The 25122-nt window shown below is 29.7% G+C and overlaps 3 protein-coding genes and 2 long non-coding RNA genes across 5 annotated transcripts; all 5 read left to right on the plus strand.

Annotated features, from left to right (window-relative positions):
- Positions 1–1122: 1122 nt before the first annotated feature.
- Positions 1123–3113, plus strand: LOC128286481 (uncharacterized). The gene is made up of 2 exons (XR_008277060.1): positions 1123–1272; positions 2667–3113. It is a non-coding gene; the product is annotated as an uncharacterized LOC128286481 (long non-coding RNA).
- Positions 3114–4802: 1689 nt separating this feature from the next.
- LOC128286582 (uncharacterized) lies at positions 4803–6529 on the plus strand. Its single transcript, XR_008277195.1, has 2 exons — positions 4803–4929; positions 6189–6529. It is a non-coding gene; the product is annotated as an uncharacterized LOC128286582 (long non-coding RNA).
- Positions 6530–12540: 6011 nt separating this feature from the next.
- Positions 12541–15130, plus strand: LOC128286383 (uncharacterized). Its single transcript, XM_053023682.1, has 2 exons — positions 12541–12724; positions 14694–15130. Exons 1-2 carry the CDS (start codon positions 12619–12621, stop codon positions 14969–14971), a joined length of 384 nt encoding a protein of 127 aa, XP_052879642.1. The 5' UTR covers positions 12541–12618; the 3' UTR covers positions 14972–15130.
- A 4814-nt stretch (positions 15131–19944) lies between these two features.
- On the plus strand, positions 19945–20705 carry LOC108463596 (uncharacterized). Its single transcript, XM_017763518.2, has 2 exons — positions 19945–20182; positions 20287–20705. The coding sequence occupies exons 1-2, from the start codon at positions 20077–20079 to the stop codon at positions 20514–20516; spliced, it is 336 nt and encodes a 111-aa protein (XP_017619007.1). The 5' UTR covers positions 19945–20076; the 3' UTR covers positions 20517–20705.
- A 2763-nt stretch (positions 20706–23468) lies between these two features.
- On the plus strand, positions 23469–24215 carry LOC128286392 (uncharacterized). Its single transcript, XM_053023690.1, has 2 exons — positions 23469–23664; positions 23797–24215. The coding sequence occupies exons 1-2, from the start codon at positions 23559–23561 to the stop codon at positions 24051–24053; spliced, it is 363 nt and encodes a 120-aa protein (XP_052879650.1). The 5' UTR covers positions 23469–23558; the 3' UTR covers positions 24054–24215.
- Positions 24216–25122: the final 907 nt, after the last annotated feature.

Genomic DNA, 25122 nt, shown 5'->3' on the forward strand with positions numbered 1-25122 from the left:
ACTATAAATTAAAGAAATAATTTTCATGTCATTTTTTAAACAGTAAATGCTATTCCAATTTTGCCCTATTTGATTCTTTTTAATAGTAGAAATAATTTTCATGTCATTTTATTAAACAGTAAATGCTAGCTCTATTCCAATTTTACCCTATTTGATTCTTTTTAATAGTACAAGGCTACATTCACCATTTCATAGTAAATGGACTAATTTAGGCTTCGTTTGAATGGGCGATTGACTGCGGTGCGGTGTGTTTAACTTACTTTTTGTCTCACGCTACAGTATCGCTACAGTATCTAATCTCACCGCCACCGCTGTTTTTACACTAACCGCAGCTAAACGCACCGCCCATTCAAACTCACCCTTAATCCAATCCCTATAATAGAGGAATTTGTAGCTACATTCACCATTTTTTTTAAACTTTCCTAGCAGGTGCCAAACGCAATTATTACTCTCTCTATTATGTGGAAGTTGTGAATTTAATTTCTATGTCGAAATTTGATCATTTTTAGTATTTGCATCTTTTTAAATTTAAAATTCTAAAACTAATCAAGAGATAACTGTTAAATTCATTGCGTTAAATTCTAAAAATTTAACAAGACATCATCAATAGTCTATTTGTGGGCTTCTTCTTCCTTTTAACTTCGATCATTGATTTATAAGAATCCCGAAATCTCAAATTTTTTTTAAAAATAAATGCATCCAATAATACTAATATTTTAAAAGAATGATTACTTACAAAAACCTTGAGAAAATTTAGTGTGCTCAGTCTTTCTGCATGCTTCTCCCATTTTACAATTACTTTTTAGATCTTTACGTACGTTACATCGACGTTACGCTCAGAACTGAGGTCAACAGCTAACTCGGGTCAATCGTAAATGGCTTGTTACAGTTTTTTCGTGGAAATTGATCGAGTCAATTTACACATTTTGCACTCTAATTCCACTAAAATAGCCCAAATCCCAAGTAATTTTTAGCACTTCAATGAACAAAATAAAACATAGTCTTTTTAAAGCTTATATTACATTGACCAAAAGAAACAAAAGAACCCAAATAATGGGCTGAAGAGAAAAATGAACAATAAGCATCGTCTATATAAGTAGCATGATTCTGACATGAAAGAATAATTTTGCTTAGGGAAAATTGGGAGACACCCAACACAAAAGCAAATTATGGTAATAAAATCTTCATTTTCTGTCATCCTTTGCTGCTCTCTCTTGACATCCGTCTTTTTCTTATATGAAATAGGCTCTCGTAAACTTACGGTGCTTTCAGGTAATGTAATCATTTATATGCATGTAACAGCATCTTTTAGATTTAATTAAAAGGTTATATAATCAATTGTCTTACCAGTGTTATCTTTGGTTCATGAATGATTTTTTTTTAGGTTAGTCTTTAAATTTTACCTAGGTTTTTTAGTTTAGTACTTAAAGCAATTTTTATCTCATTGTGATATCTGAATTTTGTACCAATACTTATTTTGATAACTCACGATGAGATCAGCCAAGTATAACACATCACATCATCGGTGACATGGCAACGTTGACCAATGATATGGTGTGCTGATCAATGACATGACACATTGATGGTTGATGTGGCATGTTGATCAAATTAATTATTTTTTAACCAATCAAAAAAAAGTTAAAAATCATTTTAAAATTTAAAAAATTATTTAAAAATTACAAAAAAAAATTAAAATTATTATAATAAAGAGCACATATTGTTCAAAATAAAAAGATGGAAGATTTATCTTTATGCCCATGGGTTGGCAATGACAGATTTCATGCATTATTTGGTTAATTAGCCCTCACTTTCTAATAAAATTTTGGTAAATAAACTGAACTTTGAAATTGAAAACAAGCGTTGAATTCAAATATTAGAAGATGGTTTTAAGACAAATTGTAAAAATTATTTATCATTAGTTGTTTAGATTTTCACAATTTTTTTGCATTTTTGAAAATTACAATTTTATAATGTCTAAAAATATTAAATTTATAAAAATAAATATAAAAATGTAATTTTTAGAAATGTAAAAAATGTAAAACAAGTTTTACAATTTTTAAAATTATTATACTTTTACAAGTTTAATAATATTTTAACAATTGTTTTACATTTTAAAGAACTTCTACAACTTTTCAATATTTTCAATAATTTTATATATTTTTCATATTTTTAAATTAAATTTTAAAATTTTCTAAATAATTTTTTACTAATTTTTATATTTTTAAAATAATTTTTACAATTTTTTCATTTTTAAATATTCTTTTATAATTTTCAAATAAATTTTAATGATTTTTGGCTGACCAACGGTCGGTTAGCATAGGTCAACAATCGGTATACACCCGATCAACATCAGTCAACACTCGATTATCTTGGGCAACGTCCACATCATCGATCACATTGCCATGTCATCAATGACATGGCACATTTTGATTGGCTGAAGACTTTTTTTTAACATAGTTTGATGTGAGGTACAAAAATAGGTGAAGGTACGGGACAAAATAAATTTAGATATCAAAATGGAAAAATGGATATAATTTAGGGGTTAAATTGTGAATAAAACCTTGTTTACTGGTTTGAAAAGAAACAACATTTATAAACTCACTAATTAGAAGATTGCTTAAACCTTGTCCTGGTTTATATACCACATCCAATGCTTGGAATTACAGATGGGAACGGACCGAGCAAAGCGGCTGTAAAAAGAAGCCGCTCAAAACGAGCATCATCTTGGGCTGGCTACAATGTACCTCCACCCTCAACTCGCTCACTAACTCGAGAATGCGGACGTGGTAAATTACCTTGTCTTCCAAATCCTAATGGAAAACAACCAGATCAAAGCGGAACTTAAAAAAGGAGCCCTTAATATAAAAACAAATTTATAAGAGGGACTCAAATTAAATTATAAATATTTTGAGAAGCCAAAAAAATGTTATTTTACCGTTATAATTTTACTGTTTTTGAAAGGCCAAAAGTCCCAACCTACTCCAAGCGTCTGCCCCATATAAAGTATTCCAAGCAGTTTTGGAATAAATTTACGATATACAAGGGTGCACTGTATGCTATCGAATTTTTCTTCTTCTTCTGCTTCTTCATATTAATATTTTCTCTTTCAAGAATCTTCTTTACATTTCAAAGTTTTGACTCTTATTTTTGTGCTTAGACTATGTTTACCCAAGATAAAAGAAACAAAGGGATTTCTTTTTGCATGTTATCTTAATTAATTCATGCAATAATTTTTAAAAGATGATATTTACAACTTTAAATTTTAAATCTCATGAGTAAGATATAAGTACTATAGTGGGCTCTAAATTAGGAGTTAGATTGTATTTTATCCCTTTACTCAAAAAATGGGTAAATTAGTCATTGTACGTTAAATCAAATTAGATCAAAGAGCAAATTGGTCATTATGTTAAAAATTTCATCCATTTCTGCTGTTAAAAATTAATCTCTGTATATTGGCATGAGGTACACATGTTATGTCACGTGCTACTTTTTGGTTATTCTATCAATCAAGCTAGTTTTTAATAGTACAAATAAATGAATTTTTTAATAAAAATGACCAATTTGCTATTTGATCTAATGTATAGGGAATAATTTATCCATTTTCAGTAAAGGGACAAAATATAATCTAACTTCTAGTATAAGAGCCTGTGAGGTGTGCTTCACATTTATCGAACTCTTTGCAGAAACTTAGAAAAATGAATGAAAAGCAACCAAAAAATGCCTAAGACAAGTGAGGAGTGTCGGGACTGTAATATCCCGAAAATTTTTACAGTAAAATATTATCCGTGATATAGTAAAATAAGAAAATAAAGTGACAAAAAGGGAAATTTTGAGTTATGTTAATATTGGGAAGTATATTATAATATATTAATTCAAGAAGGACTAAATTGTAAAAGTGAGAAAGGTTTTGTTGCACAAGAGTAAATACTCAAAATTTGAGGGGTTAAAGTGTAAATATGAAAAAGTTGAAGGACCAATAGTGTAAATATTTTAAGGGTGGAATAATCTAGAAACTAAGGAAAATGGATGGATTAGGGCCAAATTGAATAGGTGAAGAACTATGAGGGACTAAATTATAATTTTATCAAATTAAATGATGACTAAAGGATGGAATTTTAAAAGATAAATAATGTAATAACCCAAATTTTACGGTTATCGAAAAAGTATATTTTCGAGTTTCACATCTTGAAAACGGATCGGTAAATATTTATAAAAATATTTAAAAAGTTAATTGAGTGGTTAATTAGAGTTTAATTAAGTGAATTTAGCTTAATTAAGGATAATTGGATAAAAGATTAAATTGAATAAAATGTGAAAGTTTAATTATAGATTAAAAAGAAAATAAAGGACCAAAATGACAATTATGTCATTTAGTATAAGTGAGATGACATAAAAAGTAAAAATCCAAGATTTTTACTTAGATTTTAGTTATAAAATATATATTTATTAGTAATAAATGATATTAAATTAATTTATTATAATTATATTATAAGATATTTATATGATAAATAAATTAGTATAAAGATAAATGTATAGTAAATAAAATATACAAGTGTATGGATAAAAATACATACATTTGTAATATAAGTATTTAATTATTAATGGATATTTATTAATTATAAAAGATATTTATTAATTAAATAATTGTATTATAAGATTTTATATGATAAATATATTAAATAATGACAAATATATGGTTATAAATGGATACAAATGTATTAATAATATACACATGAATAAATAAATACTTATTATTTAAATATAAATACATGTATATATATATATATATATATATATATAAGGAAATAAAAAAAGAATAGAAATGAAGAAAAAGCAAACGAAACAGAGAGAAGGGGAAGGAAAGAAAGAAAAAGAGAAAAGAAAGAAGAAAAGGGAAAATTCAAGGTGTGAAGCTTGGAAGTTTAATAGGTAAGTCAATTAAGTCCTTTTCTTTTAATTTTGATGTTTTAGAAGTTTTGGAATAAGGTTTTGATGAAGTTAAGTTGATATTTTGAAAGTTATTAGATTTCTAGATATTGTTCATGTTGAATGAAATGATTGAATTAGGGATTAAATTGATAGAATTTTCAAGTTAGAAGTGAAATAAGGACTGAATTGTATGAACTGTAAAATTTGGGGCAAAATGAAAATTAACATTTTACACTAAAACAGTTTTGGACAACAACAGTAGTCTAACTTTTAAAATTCACCAAAAATTTTATAAATCAAATTATAGAATAAATAAAATATGAAATTAAAACTTATTGAGTCTAATTTCTTATAGAAGAAATTATGTAAGCAATGGAATGGTGAATCATGAGATATAATAAATTTTGTGAGACAAGGTCAGAATGATTTCGGGTTCTCCTGTTCTGAATTTGAAAAATCATCAAAAATTGGAGAAAAATAATTATGGGCTTAAATTTATATGTTTAGAATCTTGAATGAGTCTATTTTCAAGAAAAATAAACAGAAACATCATTCGAATTCTGTACGAGGAGATAATTAATTCTTAGTTAAGAAGGGTCACAACTGTCAGATAGCAGAACAGGGGTAAATTTAAAGAATAAACTGTACTTATTTACTGAACCAAAAATTTTAAAAATTTTATGGTAATAAGATATATGAGTCTAGTTTCAGGAAAAATTAACGGATCTTAATTTAGAGTTCTAGATCTCCAGATATAAATAATTTAGTGACTATGACACAGATAGACAGCTTGAATATTCATAAAAGTAAATAATAAAAATTATAGATAATGTTACTTACAAGTGTGTTGAATACATTAAGGATGTGGAATGAAGAGGAGAATGAGGAAAATATATATGAATATTCAGCTAGCATGTCTAATTTGCATGTTTTAGGCTTAAGGACTAAATTGAATAAAAGTAAAACTTTAGGGGGTAATTTTGTAAAAATGTAAAAATGACCAAATTAAAGGGAATGAATTGTTTTATTATCTAAATTAATAAATTGAGTGAAATTGTCAATTTATGATCGGGTGAAAATTGGAAAAATGGTAAATTATCAAAATGCCCCTGAATCTTGATATTTCTGCAATTTTGCAAGGTAAGTTTGTATAACTTGAATTATATTCTTAAATGTTTGAAATATATGTTTTTGATATGAATATGATTTGAATGTTCATTGTATGAAAATTGATGAAACATTAACATATTTGATAAAAGGGGAAGAAATCCCGGTTGAATGAAAGGAAAATTCGATGGATCTCTGAAAAAGAATTGACGATAAAAAGGATCTAGCCCAGACCGGTGATCCTATCCTGATATAGCCCTCCCGAAGAATATGTGTAAATGGATTTAGCCCGAACGGGTAATTCGAATTAAAGTCTGAATTTAGCCTAGACTGGTAATTCAGATCCAAGCTCATAAGAGTAATTGTCATTGTAGGAGATTTAGCCTGGACTGGTAATCCCACTGTAAGGATGAGGTTCACGGGAGTGTGCTCTTTGAAATGAAATGTGTAAGACCATGGTTGAAATGAAATTTATAATAACTATTTCAATAAACATATATCCCAAGTTTTATGCAAATGTATTAACTTATATATATTATATGATCATCAATTCTCCATTTTGTTTCATACATATTTTTGTACATCATTTTATTTTATGTTATGATCATGTGTATTATTTTTATATTAATTATTCATTATCCATGCTTAAAGAATTTTTTTGTTACATTATACCTAGAATGATTGTTAGATGTACTAAGCAAATTTCTAAATTTCAGCTATTTAAAATTTTTAAAATAAGGCAATATCTAATATTTGGGTAATTCAGAAAAATTATGCTCAATTGTACGGGTATGACTTTTCTGATGAACCAAATATTTAGATAACCTCTTTTAATGTATGAGTTTTTTTTAAAAATTCGAAAATCGATCGTATCTTAAAGGAATAAGGGATCGTATCCAATCGTACTGGGTATGAAACCGCATATCTTTGGAATGAGAGATTTTTGACAACTAATTTGAGCTATTCAAACATTTTTTTTTATACTTAAGAAAATATTTTTTTAAAAACTTTTGATAGAAAGACAGCATCAAATCAATTTGGTACCAGTTTTTGGGCGCAATGAGGGTGCTAACCCTTCCTCATGCGTAACCGACTCCCGAACCCGTTTTTTGAATTTATGTAAACCAAAATTGATGTAGAATATCTTACTAGGTGATCCAATCACACTTAAATAAAAAGATTGGTGGCGACTCCACCTTCGGTTTTAAAAAGTCGATTCCCATGGTTTTTTTAAAAATAAAAAAAAGGGTTTCGATAATTACTGCAAAAAGTTGGGTTACATAAAGGCAAAATGTTCTAAGTTGAAAAATAAAAACAAGACGGCTACTGAGAGCGATGAGGAACACAAGATTGAGGTAGCCGTTGTGTAGTCGAGGATAATGGTGATTGTAATGGGCCTATTTTGCCCAGCCCAGACCCAAATTAGATAAACAAAACCAAATAAATTATTAAACAAATTCAAGTCCAATTGTTACAAGCCTAGAATAATAAGAAAAGCATAATGGCCCACATGGCCCAACATCTCAAGTAGTAGGAAACCCTCGTTTCCCTTAGCGCCGCACCCTCCACGTGCCTCATCGGCATGACCAACGCCCGAGGCTCGGCTCCTCTTGTCCCCTTGCACCAAAACGGAAGCCCCGCTTGTTGACCTGCCCCTCCAACTTGCAAACAGACCAAAAAGGGAACAAAAACAACACAGCACACAAGGGCAACAGAGGCAAACAAAATATGTATTCGGCTATATAGCCACAAGAACTTGAAATGTAATTGGACACAGATATTGAGCAATCAAAAGCAAAAAAAATGTTGATTTTGATTTCCATTTCTCCTGTTCCTTTCGTTTTTTTTTATTTTTTATTTATTTTTTTATAAACCTATTTTAAACAAAAATAAAAGAGAAGGAAACACTTACCTGAATCGCCCCAGGGACGTGCATCGGACCCCTCTTCGTCGTCGAAACCAAGTCCAAAGGGAGAGGGGAGGCCTTCTTCTCTCGAGCTTTCGGGCTGAGAAGGCATGGCCTTCGGGAACTTTAAACAGGGGTTAAAAAACCCCATTTTCACGCGACTCCAACCACTGCCCATGGTGGCGCTGCGACGACGGCGGCAATGATGGGTTTCAAAACCCTAGCAGAGAAAAGAAATGGGAAAAAGGGGGTTTCTGATTTTTTTCTTAAAATGGGCTGAAATGAAAATTTTAATTTTTTTTTTGGGTTTAATAGCCATGCAAAACGGCAGCGTTTTGCTTTTCCCCACACGCCTCAAAACGGCGTCGTTTAGGGGGAAAACCCGCGACCCGACCCGATTAATGGGGGGATCCGCGTGTTTTTAAAGCCCAAATGGGCTATTTGCTATTTTAATCCCCCTATTTTTCTTGTACATTTCAATTTGGTCCTATAATTGTTTTACATTTTTGATATTTACCCGCATAATTTTATTCTACTTACATTTCGGTCCTGTATTGAAACGTTGCGCACAGGGGTTGGGGAATAATTACCCAGTTAACCCCTGTTCCTTCACGTGCGTTCTATTCTAGCCCCTAGCAGCTTTTATTATTTACGATTTATACCCCACATTTTAACCCTTTTTTTAACTCGATCCTTAACCGTTTAGAATCAAGTTGTTTTATATATTCTACTTATTTATTATTTATATATACATTTTATTTTGTACAATTTTATATATTACTTATTTTAGGTATTTTTACATATTAGTTCTTTTAAACTATTTTATGTATTATTTATTTAAAATTGCTTTATAATATTCATTTTAAATTGTTTTATTGTGCATTGTTTTAAGTTATTCTATACTTTTATTTTAAGTTTTTTGCAGTAGTTATTTTAAACTGTTTTACATATTATTTATTTTAAATATTTTTATATGTTATTTACTTTAAGCTATTTTATATATATATATATATGATCTATTTTAAATTTTTATATGTTATTTAGTTTATAGTGTTTTACATGTTAACTTTCAAATACTCTTTGTTATTCATTGTAAACCTTTTAAGATTTCATGTATTGTTTACATTGAACTATTTTATTTACATTTTATATATTATTTATTGTAAATTTATTTTGTTTTAAACTTTTATATGTTAGTTTGAATTATTTTATTTTAAGTTTCTCTATATATATTATTTTATTGTTTTGAATATTAATGATTTTAAATTGTTTTATATTATTTACTTTAAATTGCTTTTATAGCATCTATTTTAAACCTTTATATATATATATATATTATTTATTTAAAACTATCTTATTATTTGTTTTAAGTTGTTTTATATTATTATTTCATTTCTATGTTTATTAATGTTGATATTAAAATGGTGTACGTCGTGTGAATATTGTCATCACATGTTATTGAAATTATTTATTTAACATCTTCATATTGTTGACATTCATGAACCTTGCATCTAATTCGTGTTTTATTATTCCATGCTCTATGTTATATTTTTGTTTTGTTTCGTTTAAATCGCATCGTGTATGAAGTTCCAACATATTCATCCAATATAGATCATTTCATTTTATTCCAAATAAAATAAACGCATATTGTTAAGTGTCATACTCGTTATTATTCGAAAGGAAAATTTTCAAAATAAAATAATATTTCGCGTTTTGGGAATTCGAGAAAGCCGTACCCTAACTTACGGGGTTTCGATTTTCTTATTAAACCTAAATAGCCAAATATCCTTTTAGATTTCAAAATACACGAAGTTTCAATAAAAAATTTAAATGCAAACTTATTCCCGAAGATTCGAACGTCGCATCCTAACTTACGGGATGTGGCATTTTGTTATCTCAGGATGAGTGGGCCTTTGATGCTCGTTTCAATATGACTCAAGTGTTTTAAAATTAACATTCATAAAAAGGCATCGTATTTTAAAATTTCTTTTAAAATCTTTTCAACTTTCGGCATTAAGACGATAATTAATCAATTAGGTACCAATTTTGGGCGTGACGAGGGTGCTAATCCTTCCTCACATGTAACCGACTCCTGAACCCGTTTTCTCAAATTTTGTAGACCAAAGATCGTTGTTTTACTAAGTCGAGATATTTTATTAACGACCAAATCTCTAGGTGATCCAATCACACCTAAATAAAAAGGATTGGTGGCGACTCTTACTTTCGTTTTTAAATAAAAGCCAACCCTTTTAAAAAAAATGGTTTCAAAAGTGATGATTGGTTGTTGGTGTCTATGATTGAAAGGTCTAAACTTAAGTTTGAGTGGATTCTGGATTCGGGGTGCTCTTTCCATATGTGTTCAAACAAGGACTTGTTCTCCACATATAGTCTAGTTGAAGGTAGAGTTGTGCTTATAGGAAACAATTCACCTTTTAAGGTAACCAATGTTGGTATCATTCAGATCATTGTGCATGATAGAATCATTAGGACACTATCAAATGTTAGACATGTGCCTGATTTAAAGAAGAATCTCATATCCTTGGAAAATTTAATTGTGAATCAATGGAAAAAAGTAGGGGTATATACCCATTGGGAAAATAATTCAACTTTTGAACTAGTTTTAGAATTAATTACGGAAATAACCTTAGGATGCACTTAAAAAAAGTGTTTTATGTTGGAAAATATGGACATCACATATATAATAAGAGTAATTACATGTTATTATTTACTATTATAAAAGATTAACTCAAATTAAAAGTGATCTAATTTAGTTAACGTTTATTGAGTTTTAGTTATTAAATAAAGTATGGTCAAATATATGTAGATACACTAGTAACTAATTTCTAATTAATGATGGACTGATTAGAAATTAGGTTAATATGCAAAAGTCATAAATTAGTGTTATCGTCCCCAAATTACACATAACGTAACTTTTCTAATATCCAATCCTTAGAAAAAAAAGAGAGTCACTTTCTCTGAATTACTTCGGGCTAATTTGGAAGATTAAAACCATAAGATTCAAAATTTCAAAAATATTAATGAATTCAAGTATACTTCTATATCTAGTTTTGTTCTTGATAATTTTATATGATGATTCTAATTTATATAGCTTTGTATAATAATTTTATGGTTCTTAACACTTTATACAAAATGTTGTTTCTTATTACACATTATGCTACTTGGTTGATTGGTTTAATGGTTTAATGTTTATGCATATTACTCAAGTAACCCAACTTTGAATCTCTTCTCAAGCTTTATTTTATTTTTAATTCATATTTGAATTAATAATTTATTTATTTAAATAGATAAAATAATAATTATATAATTATATAATAAAAAATATGTATTTGACCTATAAGAAGCGTATTGTTTTTATAATTGGGGTGCCTATAACATAATGCTCTTGTCATTGAGTCAAGAGATTATTGACTAAAAAGTCCATTTTGTATAAAACATTTACGACGTTTTTGCTTATTAGTTACTAAGTGAACAAAATAGACTATTTATCTAATTAATTCTAGAAGTGTACCAAAAGTCAGTTTTTTCTCCAATGAATATATACCTCCAATTTTGCCGTGAGTTAAACATTAAAAGAATTTCTTCAAGTCTTAGAGTGCTTCTTTGATTTTGCAACTAGTTTTTGAAAGTTATATTGGAGTACCATCAAGTATCACGGGTTAGAATTTTAGTCTAGTAAACAGTTTGATCTTAGGTGATTTTTTATTTCAAATCCGTTTAAGTCAACTTAATTTTCGAAAATGAGAACTCACAAAAAGACATTCTATAAGGCACCAAAATAAAGAAGAAATAACTTGGAAAGACAATGGGACTTCAACAAAAAAGCTATAAGAAAATAATAGTACACCATCGCCAAGTGTTTAAGTAAATGTTCTAAAAAATATTCTTTAACTTAAGAGTGAAGCGAAAAATCATCTAAGGCGACACGATTTATCAATTAAAGTTCTAATTTTATGACATGAATAATTAAAAATAAAAATAATTATTTTTCTTAAATATTTAAATTAAATTCGAATCTTGAAATTAATATTGTTAAGAAATTTTACGTAAATAATACTAGACCTGAATTATATTTTTGAAAAAGAAAGTTACATTGTCGTCAACGTTATCTATTTATTTATTTTTGTCGATAGCGCCAACGTTACTTACGTTCACACAAGAACCTCAATTTCATAGAACTTGCCCAGCACTGCATTTTCATTGACCTAAAAAAACGAACGAACCCAAATGATGGGTTGGATAATGGGTTAAAATATATTATTGGTCTCTATAATTTTCACAAAACTATAATTTAGTCCTTATACTTTTAGTTTTAGGAATTTAATTTTATTATATTTTAGATTTTAAAATTCAAACCCAACTATTAACACTATTAAAATTATTATTAACTTCATGTTCAATATAACATTTTTTCCTGACTCAAGGCAAAATTGAAGTTATATATTCATGGGAGAAAGGCTTTTGGTCCACTTCTAGAATTAATTAGATGAATAGTCTATTTTGTTGACTCAGTAACGAATGATTAAATGTGTATAATTTATTAATGCAGCGTGGGTTTGAATTTCCTTTCAAAGTTTTTATAAATAGATAGTGTTTGTTGTTTTGAGAATTGGGAGAAATTGAACATTCAATCCACAACACTAGGAGAGAAGCAAATTATGATAATTATGAAGCCCCCGTTTCCTCTCATCCTTTGTTGTTACCTCTTGGCATCTTTCTTCTTCTTCCCATATGGAGCAGTCTCTCGTAAACTACAAGAGGAAGGTAAAACGTGCAATTTCATTATATATTCGGATTATATTTATTTTTTTTTGATACAATGTTTAGAACTATCTATAGTCTTTCTCTAACTCATAAATAGGAGGATAATGCGCTTTAGCGCACTTGAACCCATGTCCTCCTGTATTGGTAACAATACCCATGCCAATTGACAAAACGTCTTCAATTTTCTATACGTATCAGTATCTTTTAAATTTAATCATTTTCATTATTTTTAGCTTAATGTGTACATTTGCAATGTAAAAATTGAAAATTGTCATTATATTTTAGTTTCATTGATATTTGCTTTTGTACTTTTGAACTAGAGGTAATTTTATCACTATACTTTAACTCTTTATTCAATTTCACCACTTCAATTTTGCTTGATTGGATTTTGATATTAAAAGTTTAATTTTTTATTAAAATTTAGCTTGTACTTATTTGATACCTAAATTTGAAAATCTTAAGCCAACTTATTACATTTTTAGGAACCCGACTCACAACATTAAAAGTGCTGATATGGCATTAACGACCAATAGCTTGAGATACATAGAAGCTTTACATTTTGACACGTGGCAAAAAATAAAAAAATACATAAATTTTTACACATAGGAATGAAAATTTGTCCGACATATCAATTTTTATATTATTATTCTTTAGAAATTTAAAATATACAAATTCACAAAAATATTAGAAATATTATTTGACATTAGAGTGAAAATAGACAAATCATTGTCTACATGCGTTTGAACTCGGACAACTTTTTGTCAATATTCATTCCATAAATATTTTTAATTTTTTTATTTTTCATAAAATATTAAATTTATATATTATAATTATGAAATTAAAAATATATTAAAAATATATTTAAAATAATATTATTTCACGTCAAATTTTTAAAAATATAAAATATATTTGTCCATATATATAAAATATAATTAATATAATCTAAAATATACAAAAAATTATAAAACATAAGATTTTACAAAATATAAAAATTTATGTATCTTTAATTTAATAATAATATAAAATATGATAATTTCTAAAAATAAAAATATAGAAAATTACCAAAAATACCTAGAGTTAAGCTGGACAAATGGTTGTCTAGGTTCAAGCGTATTTAGAGAAATTGGTGTCCAGGTTCATTCTAGTATCAAATTATATTTCTAATATTTTTATAAATTTATAATTTTTTAATTTTTGGATTTTATATATTTTAAATTTAAAAATAATAATATAAAAATTTAAAATATATAAAAAACTAAAAGGATGTTTAGAATGAATCTAGACAAATAATCCAACTCAAATGAACCTAGACAAATGGTTGTCTAGGTTCATTACCTATGTGTAAAAGAATATATATTTTATATATTTTATTTTTGTCATGTGTCAAAATGTTAAGCTACCACGTGTTATCATGCTATTGGTTGTTAGTGTCATATTAATGTATTTTAATGATGTTAGTTAGGTACCTAAAAGAGTATCAGGTTGGCTTACAATTTCCAAGTTTAGATACCAATGAAGTTAAAAAAAAAATTTAAGTATCAAGTAGGTATAAGTTGCCGAGTTATAGTACATTCATATACATTACCCATTTTTAAAAAAATTCAAGTCTTTCTTTTGCTAAATGAAAATTCAAAGCAAATAAATGAGTTTTTAATTTTTATAAATTAATTTATTGTTATCTATTAACATAAAATATTTGAATAATTTTTATTATATTTTATTTTAAAACATCAAATCAATATCAAATGGTAAATTTTATTTAAAAATTAAAGTTGGTAACAAATTTTAATAAAATTCATAATTTAATGATAAAGTTGAACCACAAAAAGCTGAGTGGTAAATTTATAGTGAGATGGAGAATTTATACTATAACCTTTTGGTTTTTAAAACCCTTTACAAACTCATCAGGGAACATGACTTAAACCTTGTCCTGGTTTATGTGTATGATGCCCAATGCATTGAATTGCAGAAGGCGGCAATGGACCAAGCAAAGCGGGAGTAAAAAGAAGTAAATCAAAGTCAGCATCATCTTGGGGTGGCCAAGATTCACATCCACCCCCATCTAGCCAGGTTGCAGAACAGAAATGGAATTGCGAAAGCACAACTAATGATTATGCTGTCATGAACTCGTGTTCGAGCTCTTCGACCGTGGTTCAGAATTGCGAAAGCACAACTAATGATAATGTCTTCACCCAATCGTGTTCAAGCTCCTCTTCTCAATCCTTCACCTATTACTCCAATCCATAAAGTTTATGTTTCGTTTTTAGGTGCAGTTGGGCGTTTTTTGTGTATTCTGTTGTGTACTTTGTGTACATGAACCGTGTAAAAAACACCATATTTTGTCCAGACCCAAAGCAATGTGTCCAATTTAATCTAATTTTAATTGTCAGCCCTTAAAATCACTAACTTGCTAACTTATTTACTCTTTAAATTTAATTTAAATGACTTGTTTCATAATTTTATTTTTTGGGAAATTTATCTTGAGCTTTTTTGAAGTGTGTACGAATTAAAGCCCAAACTAATTTCGGTTTAATTCGATGCAAAGCAAAGAACCTTATTAGGGTTTGACATGTCGCGAATCCTCTTGAAAGAAAGGGGTGCCTTCGGGAATACAGACATAGGTGGTGCATGGTTGTCTTCAGCTCATGCCGTAAGGTGTTGGTTAAGTCTCATAACGAGTGCAACCCTCATGTTTAGTTGCCACCGTTGAGTTTGGAACTTTGAGCAAACTGTTGGTGATAAGTTAGAGGAAGGTGAAGATGATATCAAGTCATCATGCCCCTTATGCTTTGGGCGACACGTGCTACAATAGAACGGACAAAGGGTTACGATCCCCCGAAGGTGAGCTAACTCTAAAAACCCGTACTTAGTTCAGAATGCTTATAATTATTTTATTAGATAATTTTTTATCGGGCTTTGGCCCATCCATTTTAGATTCATATAATTTTTTATATAAATATTTTATTAATTTCAATATTCCAAAAAAACAAAATTAAAAAAAATGAGGATTTAGAAAAAGAGGCCACTTGGCTTTACAAATTTTACAATCTAGTCCTTGAGACCTTGCTTTGTCACTACAACTCCCTCACTACCACCAACACCATACCCTAGTCGAGCTACCCCTAGTAGCCCCCCTAAGTCATCTCCATCAATCCATCATCCCCCTCTCCAAAAAAATAGCAAGAAAATTGAAGGTGGAGGGTCCAACCGACCAACCCTCTATTAGAAATCCAAGGGTTAGAAAATTGGAACTATTGCTTGAGTCATGAATATAACTGTCCTTAAAGATATTTCGCGGGTTCTGTATCCTCTAAAATTCAACAAGTACTTTTGTTAATTAATCGTAAAATAGGGAACAAGAAAGAAAGAAACAATTAAATACTGGGGTAAAATCATAGAAGGAAGTTTTTGAGAAAAACAGAGAATTTGTAAGAGAACGTTAAGAATAAACTGATTGTTTATGTTTGAAGGGTATCATGCATGGCATTTAAAGGTACCATGTATGTCAAAAATAGAAAACATATTCGTTGGGAAAATACTTGATACATTAAGAAATATTTGATTTTAACATTAAAAAATCTCACTTAAATAGGAAATCAAGTAACCTAGTTTGACTGAAATAGTGATAAATAAAATAAATAAAAAATGTAAAAAGCAAAATTGAACTGAGCTTAGAATCATATGCAAGGGGTAGAATTAACTCGTTTGAACTGAACTGAGCTTTCAGGCTCAAGCTTCATGAGCGCGTGTTCATCCTCTCACTTTGGCTCTTATAAGCTCAAAGTAAAACAATACTATATAAACATAATATTGATAAGTTTATTTAAAGGATGTGAGACTTTGTGAATTCTTTGAAATACATAAAACTTCCAACAATTCTCCGAATATTCCATAGAACTAAGAAAGAATTTTAGCCAAGTATTTCAATATAATGCATAGTCTTGGTGTCCTTTTTCCTATGAACCAAAACTTTCGACAAATAAGTATAATTTACTTAAATAATTGGGGAAACAAGTTTTTATTAACCAATTATTTAACTTGTAAACTTTCTCATTGAACATATTATATTTATGATTCATTCTTCAACGCAGTTGTATGTTAATAAGTTACACTCATATATGTCAATCCATTAACTGTATTCCACAGAGCAATACACTACCTTTAACTGATATGAATTTGATTAAGAGGTTTTACTCATCCTCACCATCCATGCAGTTATTTGTTTAAGCATTGTTACTCGTATAGTGCTTAGCAGGTCAACTATGACGTCGTTCTTACCCATATGAACCTAACTCATGAGATCTCCAATCACATAGATTGGGTTTCCATCATTGTTAAATTCAACCTTTGGCAATAGTCTCATTCCCCTCAATGTTTCATATATTAGTTTCTTCCCAAGAGGTTTAGTCAGATGATTTATCAAATTCATCTTTGACATCACGTAATCAATTAATATCACTCCATCATATTGCAGCTACTTAATCACATCATTTCTTAGATAAATATGTCTATTTTTGCCATTGAAAGTTTTATTCTTTGCAATGGCTATTGCCGACTGGCAATCACAACGCATCGACACAGAAGCTGTTGGCTTCGTGCTCAATGAAATATTTGCTCAGTTTTTGAACCACTCAACCTCATTACCAGCCAACTTCAGAGTAATATACTCCATAGTAGATTTTCTATAATAGTTTGTTTGGTTGATCTCCATGATATAACACCACCACTAAGGGTGAATATGAAACCACTGGTGGAATTTCTTTCATCTGAACCTGAGATCCAATTAGCATCATTGTATCCTTATAATATTGTGAGAAACTCACTAAATAAAATACCAAAATCAATGGTCCCCTTTAAATATTTCGTAAGTCTGACTATAATAGTTCAATGTTGATCACTCGTGTTATGTGTTTATCTGCTTAGTTTGACATACAACATATATTTGGCCGTATGAAATTCATCAATTATATGTCCAAACGAACTTAACATATGGCCAAGGCACTTGTAGGGACTTAACTGAGGAAGAAGAAGGAAGGAAGGAAGTGAAAAGCTCCAGCATTGCTACCTCGGGATGTTAATGTCACAACATTGAGTCTTCTGAAGTTGGATCGAGGAAACCGAGCAATATTGCGACATCGGACCTGTGAGCCCCCTGAGTAGTAGTGTCACGACTTCACATCACCAGTTTCGTCACATAGAGTTCGTAACAACCAAATCAATTGAGATTTTGGAGGGACAACCAAAGTTCGGTTAATTCGATTAATTACCTAGTTTTGAACTGAATTAACCGTTAACCAAAAATTTAAAAAACATTTACCCAACTTGCTTCAGCGCTTGTGTTAACTGTTGAGTTTTAACAGCAGAGAAAGAAAACAAAAGCAAGTAATCCGGATCAAGTATGAAGCTCTGTCTAGAAATAGAGCAACAACGTAATTAACTCGGATAAAATATGAAAGAAGTTTGAACTTTAAAGACTTGAGACTTGTAAAGAAACTACCAACAAAGCAGAAATTTTTGGAAGAAATGAATTTTTCTTACTTTCCATTTCATCCGGATAAAGTATATATATTACAATAAAAATGACAGTTACCTAACATAACTGCTCCCATAAATGCTTCTCAAAAGCTTAGCTAAAATTACAAATAAAATGTAGCTGACATACCAGCTATCACATTTAAATCTTGACCAAATCCTGCTAACTTAAAAGTTAGATTACAAAGCAACCAAATCAATTATAAATAAACAAAATGATTTTGCTTCATTTGGTTCAGCTCCAATGCTGGTTTGCATATTGCATTGCAGGCCAAAGCTTAACATTAACGGCGTATGCTGATACTGATTGGGGTAACAGCCTGCAAGACAAGAGGTTCACCTCTGGATATGTCGTGTATCTTGGTAACCATCCCATTGCATGGAGATCGAGGAAACAGCCGGTTGTTTTGCTGTCTACATCCGAGGCTGAGTATCGCAGTGTGGCAAGTGCTGTGTCTGAGATTGTACGGGTAAAATCTTTACTTGACGAAATGGGAGTGAAACTGACAGGGGTTCCTACAATTTGGTGTGGATATGAGCGCCATGTCAATGTCCAAGAATCTTGTTTTCATTGCTCGGTCCAAGCACGTTGAACTGCCACTTCATTTTGTCCGTGAGAAAGTTGGGGCCAAGCAACTCATAGTCAGTCATGTTCCAGAAGGGGATCAAATAGCTGAGAATTTATTTCGTTATCTAAGGAATAAGCTGCAAGTTGAATCTGTCCCTGTTACTGCTTGATATTTTTTTTCTGATTAGCAGGGGCAGTATTAGCCTACTGTTACAGTATGGTCAGTTGACCAGTCAACGGTTAGTTGTTAGTGGTTAATAAGATGGTAAGCTCATAACCGTTTTAGTTAGTCGGTTGAAGTCCTTGTATAAATATAACACTTGATTGGCATGGACAGTGTTGCCAATGCAAGAGGATGTGAGTTCGAATGTGCTGAAGCGTATTATACTCCTATTTATGGATTAACGAGGAACTGTGGATAACCCTAATCATTATGTTAAAAAGAGCAGATACAATCAAATATTATAACGAGATTAACCAAAAAAAAACCTATATTACATTAGTTTAAAAAATGGTGTTAGACATCATCAAATTTCTTCCAATACGATTTTGTTATTAACAATAAGGTTTAGATTTTTTACAAATTTGATTTTAAATGGAAACAATTTATTTAAATTTTGTCATGTACAATGAAATATGTTTTCAAATTATGCATCTGTTAATTATGTAAAACACTAAATATCAATGTGAACATAAATATTTATTTAGAATCTTGTAATATATATATATATATATATATATATATATATAAAAAGGTATATTCACTTTATTGAAATTTAATAATATTATTAATAGACGATTGAGTCTTAACTTGGTTGATATTAATATTATTATCATTGCAAAAAGACGTAGATTCGAATGTGTTAAAACATCTTTTATCTCTTATTTAAAAGTTAAAATGAATTATGAATAATATTAAATATTGTATTAACTCAAAAAAAAAAAAAACTTTAAGGTAATAGACTTTTAGGAAGGTGAAAAAGTATTTGGTCTAGTGGTACCGTGTTTCTTTTATTTTGAAAGTTACTTGGGCGGTGGCAACTTTTTTTTGTTCACACAAACTGGCGAAAGAACCCAATGAGTGGGTTGACGACCCGACGACCAAAAGAAAGCTGTTATAGTCTTTATAAGTAGCATAGTTTCTGATGTGAAAAAACGTACTAACTAAAATAGCCAAAGCAATAGTGTTTGTTGCTTTGAGAATTGGGAGAAATTGAACATCCAATCCAGAATATTAGCAGAGAAGCAAATTATGGTAATCATCAAATCTCCGTTTCCTCTCATCCTTTGCTGCTATCTCTTGGTATCTTTCGTCTTCTTCCCACAAGGAACAGTCTCTCGTAAACTACTGGGGGAAGGTAAAATGTTTTCAATTTTCTATTTGCATCGTATTCATTTTCATTTCCTTTTTTAAAACCTTGTCCTGGTTTATGTGTATGATGTCCAATACACTGAACTGCAGAACGTCGCAATCCTCCAAGCAGAGAAGCAAAAAAAAGTAAATCACGATCAGCACCATCTTGGTATGACCAGGTTTCAAGGACAAGCTCATCTCCGTTCGTGATGTATTCTCGCCAGACTGCGAACAACCCCACAGACTCAGGATGGAATTGCAAAAACTCAACTACTAATAATGGTTTCGTACGAAAGTGTTCGAGTGCCAATTCCTACAGCTATAACCCCAATCCATAAAGTTTATGTTTCGTAATTTTGAGATAAAGTGCGGCGTCGTTCTTTTTTTTTTTGGATTCTGTTGTTGTTTGGTATGTTTCACTCATACCAGCCAAAATGACATTCATGGCTGGTACACGAACTGTACGCTAGGAAAGAAATGAAGAAAATGAACAAAAAAAGAAAGATAACCTTAAATTGCTTTTCAAATTTTAAGCTTTAGACCTCAAATTTGCATCCATATTTGGATTGAAACTTGATTTTTTGAAGTTTTTCGTTATCTAAGTTTGGTTTTTCTTAAAAAAAAAGAAAAGAAAAAGGATGTTCTATAAAAGGAAATGATTGTAAGAAATAGAGATGTTATATCATTTTATATCACTTTTTAATTATTTAATGTTATTTCAGCATTTTTTTATGATATTGACACATCATTTTGATAATTTTTTTAACTTGAACCTTCGACTCACTTGAAACCCTGAATTTTATACCCTGAAACCTAGATTTCATACCTCGCACCTAAAGTTCAGGGTCGAGGGTCAAAGGTTCGAGATTCAGGATTCAGGATTTGGGATTTAGAGTTTAGGATACAAAGTTTAGGTTAAAAAATTTATCAATGATACGTCAATGATATGAAAAAAAATACTGAAATGACATTAAATAATTAGTAAGGAATACAAAATGATGTGACATGTATGTTTCATACAATCCTTCTACGTTCTAACGAAAATTAATTTTTCAAAATTCTGTTTAGATGAAGATAATATTCAACTAACAATAATAATTCTATTATTCAAAACTTCATTTAGAAGAAAAAATTATCTGGATTATGCAAAGTATTGTAAAGAATAATCGCACACTTTAACCTCACCATCCTGACAATTTAATCTAGATGGTGAATGAGCTAATTTATTACAATCCCTTTTCATATAATTAAAAACAACCTTACGATAATCGAGGACTATAGCATGAATTAATATCAAGAACCAAAGTACCCCAGTCCCAGCATGGTTCGTCCCTTATCTCAATTTCCTGTATTGCTAGCAAGGAATCCGATTCTACCTATAAGCTGGTAAAACCTTTAAAAACAGCCACCTCTAATCCCGCCTGAATAGCACAAACCACTACATTTCCAACTTTCGGAACAGCCGCACCAGTTAGACAACCATGGTCAGCTCGGACAACTATTCCTAAGTCAGTCTCTTGCTTCCTCCTATCAAAACTGGCATCCACATTTAGCTTGAAAAAGCTTCTCTAGGTGGCTGTATCCATCTCTCCTGCTAATGCAGTCCTTGTCGAGACCGTGTTTCTTCTGAATGACCAGTACTTGCCGTTGCTTGTTTCATTTCTAAAATATGATACTCGAATGTAGCAGCCAATAAACAAGCACCTGCCTGAAAAGTTTTATTTCTATTGAACCAAAGGTGGCATAGGATAATCATGCTCCTCTCAACCCATTTCAAATAACGAATCAGTCACCAGCATAAAGTTATCCCAAAAGTTAGACTCACCAGTGTCCAAGTCAAATTCACCGGCAAGTTAGGACAGATGCAATTCCAAAGTCTTCTTCTCAAGCAACATTCAAACAACACATGCCATCCAAAGTTGCTCGGAAGAATCCCTTTGAATATCCTCCAATGAAACACTTTAATCATTGTTTAAAAGAAATACAAAAATCAAATATTAAGAAGTTTTTGAAAAATTTTGGAGAGTTCAAAAGAATTTTAAAGAACACTGCATCAATTTCAGCAACCATTGGTTAGTTTCTCTCTAACCTTGTTCAACCAACATAAAAAAGGGATAAACAAATTTTTAAGATCAAATCTAAAAGACCTTTGAAGAGTAATTATTCATCTAATATCATGTCTCAAAGACCATAATTGGATCAAAACTATCCCCATCCTTTTGTATATAAAGGTGATAAAATATGTTTTCAAGATTAAACTTGACAACCTGGACTTAACTATTCTAAAATCAAGTTTTGGAAATTTTTGGATTCAAACTTTCTTCAAACTTGTTTTTAGGATCAAGTCTAAAAACATTTGAATCAAACATAATTGATTTAAGATTAAGTTTTGAAAACTCTTGAGTCAAAAGAAAATCAAAATTTTCAAGCAAACATCTTTACAAATCTAGCTTCAAGATCAAATCTCAAAGACACTATATAATTATATAGTTTGATGGTTGTAAATTTTAATTATAATTTTTTAAGTTAAAATTTAAACTTCAATTTTTAAAGGATAATATAATTTTAAAATAAACCAAAATATTTAAAGGATAATATAATAAAAATAATTAAAATTTTTTGTATTAAGTAATCTATTTATAATTTTCTATATTTTTATAGAAAAAAATTATATATTTTTTATAGATTATGAAACAATTTTTGATTTTTAACTAATTTAATTATTTCAATGTATTATCGAATAAGACTTAAGTTTGCGGAGCCAAGGGGTGGTAGGCCCCCTAAAATATAAAATTTTACATTTAGTCCTTTTATAATTTTAAAATTTTAAATTAGTTATGGTAAAATTACATTTTGACCCCTTAAGAATAAGAAAAAATTGATTTAATCTTTCAAAATTATAAAGATATATACTATTAAAATGGTGAAATTTCATTTTTGCTATCATAAAAACATACAACTTTATTCCGGCCCTCTCAAAATATTTTTTAACTCTGCCCCTGTCTCAAAGACCATTGGAGCATAGCTTCAATTTATTATCTAAATATTTTCAAAATAAGTAGTGAATCAATATTTAAAAGATTTAATTGAAGGGGAAGATTTAGTTGGTCTAGTCTTACCGTGTTCAAAGTTACTTGGGCGTCATTGTTTATTTATTTTTGTCCATGAGGCACCTTTACTTGCGTTTACACTAACTTCAACGAAAGAACCCAAATAATGGGTCGACGACCAAGAGATAAAGTAGTTGTCATAGTATTTATAAATGGCAGAGCTGTAGTGAGAACAAACATACTAATTACCATAGCCGAAACAATAATAGTGTTTGTTGTTTTGAGAATTGGGAGAAATTGAACATCTAAAATATTAGCTAGCAAAGAATTATGGTAACTATCAAATCTCCATTGCCTCTCATCCTTTGCTGCTACCTCTTGGTATCTTTCGTCTTCTTCCCACATGGAGCACTCTCTCGTCAACTACTGGGGGAAGGTAAAAATGTATTCAATTTTCTATATGTATTTTAATCATTTTCATTTCTTTTTTTTTTAATACCCTTTACAAACTCATTAAGGAAACCTAGTCCTGGTTTATGTGTATGATGTCCAATGCATTGAATTGCAGGTGGTGGCAATAATCGAAGCAAAGCGGATGTAAGAAAAAGTACATCAAAATCAGCACCATCTTGGGGTGGCCAGGATTCACATCCACCACCGTCTAGCCAGTTTTCAAATACAGGTCCACCTACGGTCGTGTCGTATTCTCGTCAGGTTTCCAACAGCCCCACAGGCACGGGATGGAATTGCAAAACCACACCTACTAGTAATGGTTACGTGAAATCGTGTTCGAAGACCACTTATCAATCCTACACCAGACCATAAAGTTTATGTTTCGTTCTGAGATAATGCTTGGTGTGTATTCTGTTGTTGTTTGGTATGTTTCACCTATACCAGCCAAAATGATATTCATGGCTGGTATATTAACTGTGCACTACGAATGAAATAAATGATAAAAGAAGGATATATAATAAAGTTAAACCTTAATCTTTTTTTTTATTATCAAATTTTAAGCTTTAAATTAGGGGTGTTCATAGTTCGGTTAAAATTGAATTAACTGATCGAACTGATTTAATTCGTTTCATGATCGAATTTAGTTCGGTCAGAAGTCTACTAATAATTTTTTGAGATTTCGATTATTAATTAATTCAGTTCTAAATTAATAATATATATTATATATAATATATTTTTATATTAACAATGTATGTTTTTAAAGATTTTAAAAGCCTCAAGTTTAGTGTGACTTGAGGAAACCTTGAGTTTACATATAAAAATAATCCAAATTTCTTTGATTGCTTAAATATATATTGATTGCCTACTTAAAGATAAAGTTTTGTGATCTCGGTTCTCTTTAAATAAAGAATATATTGTGACGTTTAGAAGTTCACATTTCTAATTGGTATAATAATTATTGCAGTTTTTAATTTTATATTTTTAACAATTTGACTCGGTTTTATATAAAAATTATAAAAATTCAAAATTATTTTAAAAAAATAGAAACTTCTATATAAAATTTCTAGAAAAATAAAATCTTAAAAATGTTGTTGAAGAGCTAATATGTATGGAAAAAATATCATTCAATAGAATCTAATAACAAATTAAAAATAAGATAAATAAAAAAAGTTAGATCATTGCATGCTTCCTCAATGTTTTTCGAAACTAAATTAATAATATCTTGAAGTCAAGTTTCGTGTCCTCGAAGAACGTCGAGAATCAATATTACAGAGGCTTGTGAAATTGATTTTGATGTCATTCTTTAGCAAAACATACCACAAATTTTCTTTTTCGACTCAATTTAAAATTTCATTTCATTTAAATTATCTTTCAAAACACAAATTGTAAAAAAAATATTATATTCTAGTTTTTTTTCGTTTCTTATAACGAAAAAATATGT

Source organism: Gossypium arboreum, chromosome 13 (genome assembly GCF_025698485.1).
Source record: "Gossypium arboreum isolate Shixiya-1 chromosome 13, ASM2569848v2, whole genome shotgun sequence".
NCBI lineage: Eukaryota > Viridiplantae > Streptophyta > Magnoliopsida > Malvales > Malvaceae > Gossypium > Gossypium arboreum.

Bases quoted from the DNA above. Each gene is read 5' to 3' on its own strand.
- LOC128286383 (XM_053023682.1), top strand. From the start codon at position 12,619: ATGATAATTATGAAGCCCCCGTTTCCTCTCATCCTTTGTTGTTACCTC. The intron at 12,725-14,693 runs GTAAAACGTGCA...ATTGAATTGCAG, and splicing joins TCGTAAACTACAAGAGGAAG to AAGGCGGCAATGGACCAAGC.
- LOC128286392 (XM_053023690.1), top strand. From the start codon at position 23,559: ATGGTAACTATCAAATCTCCATTGCCTCTCATCCTTTGCTGCTACCTC. The intron at 23,665-23,796 runs GTAAAAATGTAT...ATTGAATTGCAG, and splicing joins TCGTCAACTACTGGGGGAAG to GTGGTGGCAATAATCGAAGC.
- LOC108463596 (XM_017763518.2), top strand. From the start codon at position 20,077: ATGGTAATCATCAAATCTCCGTTTCCTCTCATCCTTTGCTGCTATCTC. The intron at 20,183-20,286 runs GTAAAATGTTTT...ACTGAACTGCAG, and splicing joins TCGTAAACTACTGGGGGAAG to AACGTCGCAATCCTCCAAGC.